This window comes from Mytilus trossulus, chromosome 3, assembly GCF_036588685.1.
Source record: "Mytilus trossulus isolate FHL-02 chromosome 3, PNRI_Mtr1.1.1.hap1, whole genome shotgun sequence".
NCBI classification, from domain to species: Eukaryota; Metazoa; Mollusca; class Bivalvia; order Mytilida; family Mytilidae; genus Mytilus; species Mytilus trossulus.
Window position 1 is genome coordinate 54,747,988 of NC_086375.1, and position 10,438 is coordinate 54,758,425.

General features: G+C 35.8%; 1 protein-coding gene across 1 annotated transcript; it reads left to right on the plus strand.

Moving 5' to 3' along the window:
- Positions 1-1,543: 1,543 nt before the first annotated feature.
- LOC134711862 (macrophage-expressed gene 1 protein-like) lies at positions 1,544-4,051 on the plus strand. The gene has a single exon (XM_063572809.1). It carries the CDS (start codon positions 1,613-1,615, stop codon positions 3,842-3,844), a length of 2,232 nt encoding a protein of 743 aa, XP_063428879.1. The 5' UTR covers positions 1,544-1,612; the 3' UTR covers positions 3,845-4,051.
- Positions 4,052-10,438: the final 6,387 nt, after the last annotated feature.

Sequence of the window (10,438 nt, forward strand, 5' to 3'; positions counted from 1 at the left end):
AATCTTCTGGGAAACCAATATTTAGATAGTCACTATTTTTTTACTTGATACTACCACTAGGGGCTTCGATAATGGTACATTAAAATTATTATGATCCTCAATTTGATGATATAATATTCTGTGCCAGCAGAGGACAAAAGAAAAATTCTCCATGCCTTTAATGTTAGATATGAACCAGATAAGTTGATTAATAGCGATGAAAAACTTTAAAAAAAGTTAGCGCTTCGACACATTTAAAAAATAAAACTTTCAAAAAGTGAAATTATCAAAATTGCACGTTATGTTTAGTATTTTAAAAGTTTGATCAAGTTTCTCAACTATCAAATTTATAAACGATATTTAGCATTTTGATATTTTAATAATTTGGTTAAAATTTCAAAATTTCAAAACTTTAACACAATTTGAAATTTTGATATTTTAAAACTTGGATCAAAATTCCAAAAATCTAAAATTTCAAAACTTTTTAAAGCTTTGATTTGATAAGTGTTACACGGACCGTTATACAATTGTCACATGCAAACCAGTTTAAGAACGCAGCTTTCATTGGTTAAAACAATAAGACAAACGAATGTTTATTAACGCGTATATAATGATTTCATACGCGTATATTAACACAAATAACGCGTATATTAACGCGTATATTAACGCGTATATTTATGCAAATAACGCGTATATTAACGCGTATATGATAAATAAATTGGAATAAAGTATAAACGTGTTTATTTTAACAATATACGCGTATAAAACGATAATATACGCGTTGAAAACCACAATATACGCGTTGAAAACCACAATATACGCGTTGAAAACCACAATATACGCGTATATATACGCGTTGAAAATTATATACGCGTATATAATCGCGCAAATGACATGAACGGCCACTCATAATATAATTTTCAACGCGTATATATACGCGTATATTGTGGTTTTCAACGCGTATATTAACGCGTATATGATAAATAAATTGGAATAAAGTATAAACGTGTTTATTTTAACAATATACGCGTATAAAACGATAATATACGCGTTGAAAACCACAATATACGCGTTGAAAACCACAATATACGCGTTGAAAACCACAATATACGCGTATATATACGCGTTGAAAATTATATACGCGTATATAATCGCGCAAATGACATGAACGGCCACTCATACCAAGGCTCCGTGTTCAAAACCGTACATGACCTATAATGGTAATACTTTTACAAACTGACTAAAAAATATTTAATCGATTTATGTATATAAGAAAGCCAAGATTAAATGATTGCATATATATCTTAACAATTCATTAAACACATTTATTAACATAAAACAATTACAATGTTTGATTTCTTGTTTGATTTAGTAAAAACTAAACAAAACTTAAATGAACTTTCAACCGAATTTCTTCCTTGTAAACAAAATTGTATGAATCATAAAATGAGAACTTGTGACTAGATGCTAATTTTAATACGGAAATACAATGCAACTCATTTAAAGTACATTATTAACTGGCTCAATGTCATATATAGAAATTTAAATGGGACTTCCCTCTAAAAAGTTTCAATCTATCACGTGAAACTGTTTATATTTCCTTGTTCGATCGTTTCATTGCCACAGTGTTGCGATGGCTGGTCGAAAGGGAAACTTCCTAGTTTTGATTCTTTGGATGTTGGGTTTAGCAATTGCTACCCAGGAATCTAGGACACTCACAGACTCAATTCCAGCTGGAGACCCAAGAAGATGTTACTCAATCTTAAACGACAAAAACTTGAAAAGATACGAAAGTCTACCAGGGAATGGATGGGATAACTTAATGAATAAAGATGCCGGGATTGTTGTAAATTTCAATTTCTCAAAATGTAAAACCACAGACGATGGTCGTTACATTGTGCCAGATACGATCTACACCATACCTATCAAATCAAGCAGAGTTGAGACATATGCAGAACTTTTTGATCACTGGTCGAATTATACATCAACAACTTCACGATCTATAAATGTTGGTGCCGGCCTTACTTTAACTCATTTTGGAATAAGTGGTAAATTTTCATCCGAATCAGAAAGTATAAAATCCCACCAAGTGGATGACAAGTCCACAACAACACGTGTTCAAGTACGTTATGTGCGTTACACAGCTAAACTCCAGCCTGACACTCCGTTACACCCAACATTTAAATCTCGTCTGCTAAGCATTGCAGCACACATTCAGTTGAACAACACAAACATGGCCACATATGAAAGTGAACTGTTAGTGAGAGACTTTGGTACACATGTTGTTACAAGTGTAGATGCTGGAGCAGCCTTGGTACAAGTCGATGAAATTAAATCAACATTTAGTCGAGACTACAGTTCGTCAAAGAGTAAAATTTCTGCTTCGGCTAGCGCCTCGTTTTTCAGTGTATTTAAAATAAGCTCTAGTTATGCGCACCAAACAACAAAGGAAATGATCGATCAGTATTTAGGAAACAGGTCTCATTCGAGAGTGGAAACATATGGCGGTCCAATATTCAAACCAGTTAATTTTAGTTTAAATGACTGGGGAGATAAAATCGGTGATGATCTGGTCCCCCTTGATCGTGCCGGTGATCCGTTGTTCTTTCTGATAACACCATATTCTCTGCCAGAACTACCAAATTCTGTAGTTTACAAACTTATCCAGTCTGTCAAAACTGCTATTGAAATGTACTATAAATTCAATATATACCGAGGATGTACAAACACTGATTCTCCAAATTTTAGCTTCCAAGCAAATGTTGATGATGGTACTTGCAAGGCTCCATCAACAAATTTCACATTTGGTGGTGTTTACCAAAAATGCAACAGAAATGGAGGACTGTCTAAAAATCTTTGCAGTGGTTTAGACCAAAAGAATCCTTTGACCGGAGATTATTCATGTCCACCGAACTATGAAGCCGTATTGATACAAGAATCTACCAGATCTTCATCTGAATCAGTTCACAAATGCCACAGATGTTGGGTATTCGCACACTGTTGCAATGACCATACTGTTTATGGAAGCGCGACTTATTCTGCATACTGGTGCGTGGCTAGAGGTAGCGTTCCAGAACAATCGGGATTTTTATTCGGTGGTCTTTATACAAATACAGTGAGTAACCCCGTAACACGTTCTAAGCAGTGTCCGCTATATTTTTATCCACTAAACATTGGAAATGACATGAAAGTTTGTGTCAGTGATGATTATGAGCTGGGATATGAATTTTCTGTTCCGTTTGCTGGTTTCTATAGCTGTAGGTCTGGTAATCCTCTAATGATTGGATCAAAGTCGGACAGCAATTTATTAAAATCTGCTCACACATTAGACTCATATCTCACACTGTCTGGATCGGGACAATGGCCAAAAGGATGTCCAAAAGGTTACAGTCAGCATCTGGCCACAGTAGAAAATAGCTGCGAAATAAACTACTGCGTTAAAGCTGACGCGTTTTCGCCACGTGGACTGCCGCCGGTTCGTCAGCCTCCATTCATGGAAATACCTGCTGAAGGATTCACGGACAGTTCGTCATACTCTATTAGTGACGATGGACTTATTTGGAAAATAATGACGCCCGAGGAAGCGGACACAAGTAATAGTGAAAGTATTTCCAATTCCGATTCCGAATCGTCAGAAAATCCTGGACTTTCTAAAGGAGTTGTGGCTGGGATTTCCATCATAGCAACAATCGCCTGTATCGTAGCAGCATCGGCAATTATCGTCAAATGTCGAAAGTATAAGAGTCTGTATCGTCCACTCAAAATGTCTGCTCCTCTTTATAGAGAGAAAACTACTAACAGTCCTAGCCGAGTCCAATACGGTTCACAGAACGAACATCAAACGGAAATTCTAGTAGAAACATAGACAATATTGTGTGTGGTTGTGCAAAATGCAAATGCAAATGCTCCCAAAACTATGGTATGTTATAGGAAAGGACAAATGTGTTAGTAATCAGTCCGATGAATTTGTTGAAAATGATGGAAATAGGTTTGCATATGTTTTTTTTTATTATTTCAAAAGTTATTGCAAATTCTGACAAAGCTTAGTTACAAATAAAAACTTCGCTCGTTATCCAATTAGTCAAAACTGTCTTGTCTGGAATTATCGCATCTTCAAATCGTAAAACAAGAGCTAAAATACGTGATTGCTTTACAAAATGAAACATTAGGTAAAGCTATGTTTGTTAAATATAATGTTTAAGTTATGCTGGCCTTGTGCATAAGTGCTGACGACACTGTTTATACAATGTCCAGCGAGATAAGGTGTTTCAACCAAGGACATTAATGTACAATTGAACAGTATTAATTTAAGCATAAGAAATTTACCAAACTGTCTTATTATCCCTCTTGTCATCTTCTCACAAGAGTCCTAAACATGAAAGGTTACATAGTTCTGAAGCATGCAGTAGCTATGAAAACGACAGTATTGAATTATATTAATATAAGCAGTTGGTGTTTGATTGCCAATGATACTACTCTCAACTACAGACCAAATGACGTCAACGTAAGCAACTATAATAGGTCAACGTACTGACTTCAACAATGAACAAAACACGTCGTCCATAACACAAATAGGGTTCGTGTTGTTTATTCTTTAGTTTTCTGTGGTGCGTCATATGTACTATTGTTTGTTTGTTTGTTTATTTGTTTGTTTGTCTTTTTTCATTTTTAGCCATGGCGTTGACAGTTTGTTTTAGATTTATGAGTTTGACTGTCCCTTTGGTATCTTTCGTTCCATATTCTATAAAAAGACTTCGAAATGACAAATGTAAAACAATTCAACGAGAAACTATCCAGGAAAAATTATGACCAAACAATAAACGAAAAACAAATATGTTATTCAGCCGCAAACGATAACCACTGATTTCAGGCTCCTGACTGGGGACAACCCATGCATAATATTTAGTTCGTTTTGGATATTTATAGTTCATATTTAGATTATGTCTTGAAAGGTATAAATGTTTTTGATACATGCAAACTACTCCACGAGAGTTGGCTGTATATCCAAGAAATGCTGGTATGCCATTCAATAACTACCAAGAAAGAAATTATAATATTTGATAAAGATTATTGTTTATTGTTTTAATTTAATATTGAATTTGATTTTTCACAGTTTTTATGATGATGTCGGTTTTTTTTTAATTTACTACCACTGTAACCGTGGTACAATGTATTGTGCTATTGTACATTTGTGTATTCTTGTCTTTCATTTTTGATTATGCGCTTTGTCTATATGCCCATTTTGTGTTTCTTTGTTGTCATATTTGTTTGTTTTTATAGTGATTCAGATTATAACACGATGCTGTATCTCTATTTAAGACATTTTTACCTATTATGTATGTTCACTTTGTTCTGTTCACACTGCGTTGTCAATACCATGGAATTTTAAGCACCGGACTGTCGTACGAATGAGATGTTTAACTGGCTATGACCAGGTTTTCCCGATATTAGTCCGCCATTTTCTACATAAGAAAATGCCAGGGCTCGGCGGGAAAAATATTTTGGGCAGATATTTATAACATGTAATCACAGAGCGACGCTGTTGTATTTTAACCTCGTACTGTATCATTGATTTTTTTTCACTTTTTTGAGTCAAGCGTAAGTGGCGAGTCTTTTGAAGACAAAACGCGTGTATGTCTATGATGAGTTTCTTTATATCGTTATTGTTCTTTTATATGTCTTTTCCAATCTACCCCGTCCCCGTAATACCCTTTTACATAGTACTTTTATTCAATAAGTATCGATATAATTTATCAACGAAAGAGCTTAATTTTACACGAACTTGCGTTGTAACAAACACAATGCATATATTTTTAATTCTAAACAAAAGGTATCCTGTGGTGTTATTCGACTCGCGCACAAACAGCATGAGGTGACAAAAACAACTTTTAAGACTCGCCATGTAGTCTAGTATTTTAAAGAGAAATACTATGTTTTGTACAAATTGAACTCAATTTATAATTATGTATTGTTTTCATGTTTGTATAATTTTTGTCTTGTTTTTACTATTGTATATTTTTATCATTGTTATAACTAAATTTTGTGTTGTATGTCTTTGAAAAAACTAAAACAAAATAAATCTTTACTCATAATTTACTGTTGTTGAATTAAAAATATGTAACTCAGGTAATCATTTCTGATTAAGTTGACAACGATGACAACATAATACAAAACAACACAACATAATGCAACATGATACAACATAATACACCATAAAACACCAATATTAGACAGAACTTTAGTGTATGTGTGGGAATAAAACACCAAATCCCTATAGATAACCTAAAAAATCTGAAAATAAAATAAATGTCACATGTCTATAGTTATGTCAAAGGAAAGTCAATCAGAGCGAAGGTGAAATGTATTTCTGTAAAACTCTGTAAGACATTACTATACAAATACATAAAACAAACAGCTATTCAATGTACAAACTTCTCAAAGAAAGCAAAAAAGGGAGGATTTTTTATTATTTTTAATGCCAATAACAATGATTAGGCCATACGAAAGTTATACAAAGCAGAAATAATGAGTAACATGTGATTTTAATGGGAAATATGTGTCACTCATGCCCTTATTTAATGCACTCATGTCAACATTTTAATGGGAACTGTGTATACTCATGCCCAAATTTTCATGGGAACTGTCTCACTCATGTCCAATTTTTAATGGGAACCGTGTGTCAGTCATACCCACATTTTCATGAGAACTGTGAGTAACTCATGCCCACATTTCCATGGGAACTGTCTCACTCATGTCCAATATTTAATGGGAACCGTGTGTCGCTCATGTCCACATTTAATGTACTCATGTCCACATTTTAATGGAAACTATGTGTCACTCATGTCCACGTTTTCAATGGGAACTGTCTTAAACTAATGTTCACATTTGAATGGGACCTTTGTGTAACTCATTTCCACATTTGGATTGGACCTGTGAGTCATTCATACCCACATTTTAATGGGGACCGTGTGTAACTTATGCCCGGGGCTCATTTTAATGGGGACTGTGTCACTCATATCAACATTTTAATGGGGACTGTGTCACTCATATCAACATTTTAATAGGGACTGCATGTCACTCATGCCCACATTTTGATGGGGAATGTGTATCACTCATGCCCACATTTTAATGGGTACTGTATGTCACTCATGTCCACATTTAAATGGGGACTTTATGTCACTCATGTTCACATGTAAATGGGGACTGTGTGCATGTCACTCATGCCCACATTTAAATGGGGAATGTATGTCACTAAACTGTGTAATTGGGACTTTATACCACACTTTCCCACCTTTTTAAAGGGACTATATGTCACTTATGCCCACATTTTAATGGCGACTGTATATCACTCATGCCCACATTTTAATGGCGACTGTCATGATGTCACTCATGCCCACAGTGTAATTGGGATTGTATATCACTCATGCCCACATTTGATAGGGATTGTATACATGTCATTCATGCCCACAGTGTAATTGGGACTAAATGTCACTCATGCCCACATTTTGAATGGGACTGTATGTCACTTATGCCCACATTTTAATTGGGACTGTATGTCACTCATGCCCACACTTTAATTGGGACTGTATGTTCCTTCATGCCCACACTTTAATTGGGACTGTATGTCACTCATATCCACATTTTGATTGGGACTGTATGTCACTCATATCCACATTTTGATTGGGACTGTATGTCACTAATGTCCACATTTTGATTGGGAATGTATGTCACTCAAGCCCACATTTAAATGGGGAGTGTATGTCACTAAACTGTGTAATTGGGACTTTGTAACACACTTTCCTACCTTTTAAAAGGGACTATATGTCACTTATGCCCACATTTTAATGGCGACTGTATATCACTCATGCCCATATTTTAATGGCGACTGTGTGTCACTCATGCCCACTGTGTAATTGGGACTGTATGTCACTCATGCCTACATTTTGATAGGGATTGTATACATGTCACTCATGCCCACATTTTAAAAGGGACTAAATGTCACTCATGCCCACATTTTAATGGCGACTGTCCTGATGTCACTCATGCCCACAGTGTAATTGGGATTGTATATCACTCATGCCCACATTTGATAGGGATTGTATACATGTCATTCATGCCCACAGTGTAATTGGGACTAAATGTCACTCATGCCCACATTTTGAATGGGACTGTATGTCACCTATGCCCACATTTTAATTGGGACTGTATGTCACTCATGCCCACACTTTAATTGGGACTGTATGTCACTCATGCCCACACTTTAATTGGGACTGTATGTCACTCATATCCACATTTTGATTGGGACTGTATGTCACTCATGTCCACATTTTGGTTGGGAATGTATGTCACTCAAGCCCACATTTAAATGGGGAGTGTATGTCACTAAACTGTGTAATTGGGACTTTGTAACACACTTTCCTACCTTTTAAAAGGGACTATATGTCACTTATGCCCACATTTTAATGGCGACTGTATATCACTCATGCCCATATTTTAATGTCGACTGTGTGTCACTCATGCCCACTGTGTTATTGGTACTGTATGTCACTCATGCCCACATTTTGATAGGGATTGTATACATGTCACTCATGCCCACATTTTGATAGGGATTGTATACATGTCACTCATGCCCACATTTTAAAAGGGACTAAATGTCACTCATGCCCACACTTTAATTTGGACTGTATGTCACTCATATCCACATTTTTATTGGGACTGTATGTCACTCATGTCCACATTTTGGTTGGGAATGTATTTCACTCAAGCCCACATTTAAATGGGGAGTGTATGTCACTAAACTGTGTAATTGGGACTTTGTAACACACTTTCCTACCTTTTAAAAGGGACTATATGTCACTTATGCCCACATTTTAATGGCGACTGTATATCACTCATGCCCATATTTTAATGGCGACTGTGTGTCACTCATGCCCACTGTGTAATTGGTACTGTATGTCACTCATGCCCACATTTTGATAGGGATTGTATACATGTCACTCATGCCCACATTTTGATAGGGATTGTATACATGTCACTCATGCCCACATTTTAAAAGGGACTAAATGTCACTCATGCCCACATTTTGAATGGGACTGTATGACACTTATGCCCACACTTTAATTGGGACTGTATGTCACTCATGCCCACACTTTAATTGGGACTGTATGTCACTCATGTCCACATTTTGATTGGGACTCTATGTCACTCATACCCACATGTTTGTCACACGATCAGCAAAAGATAAGAATTGTTGAGGAGAAAACGATTTATTTTCATTTGACCAATCGAAATAAGACTGCCTTTGAATTATTTTTAATCTGTCTAGCTTAAAAATTTCCATTTTGACCGGGGCCATATTACAACTCCCCAAACCACTTTTCTATCACACGGTTATCTCAGGAATCCATTTATAACACAATCAAATGCATATACAATGTAATGTATATATTCACAGCCAGGGCTGTAGCTAGCACAAGCACTCTTTTTTCTGAAACGAGTCCCATGGTACATGTAGCTAGGTATCCAATGCACTTTAGACACAAATCACGGCCCTGTGGTTTTGGAATGTATAGAGCCACTAAAGGCTCACAGTATACTATAATGTTTGGTGGAGCTAAGTCCTTGGCGGAATACGGTTTTCAGCATTTTTATATTTTTAAATTTGCGAATGTTTGTACGTACGCTAAACACAAAATCTAATGATCATATTATCCTGTATATACACACGAGAAGAAAAAAAAATATTATTGACGACTTCACGTGCCTACATGTTTATATTCGCAATTTAAAAAAATGAATAAATAATGAAAAAATATAAAACAAAGGATATGGACCAAGTTATCCATCTATGACACAAACTCACTGAGTAAATGCACAACAAAGAAAAACGCAAACAAAAAACAGAGTTTATTTCAGATGCACGTGTCGTCAAATCTATTAATGCATTAACTATCAAATGTCAATTGTACGGTACCCTAATGGTATCTCATCATTACTGAGTGGAGTGTTGGGTAGACTTCGAAATACATAATATTCCCCTTTACATGAAAACTGAAACCTGTCAGTACTTGTGTAGTTGACTTTTGTGTTGGCAGAAGTGGCTAACGGTTTTGGTTCAAGCGATGGCCATAAAGGCTGACGATAAAAAAAAGAAGATATGGTATGATTGCCAATGAGACAATTATCCACAAAAGACCCAAGATGACACAGACACTAACAACTATAGGTCATCGTACGGCCTTCAACAATGAGCAAAGCCCATACCGCATAGTCAGCTATAAAAGGCCCCGATAAGACAATTTAAAACAATTGAAACGAGAAAACTAACGGCCTTATTTATGTAAAAAAATGACGAGTTGGTTCTGGTATTTACAGTACACAGCGTTCTGTACATCTTAGTGGAAACACACCATCTTTACTAGTAGCAGTTAGTATTACGACTGGGTTCAGTAAAGCACAT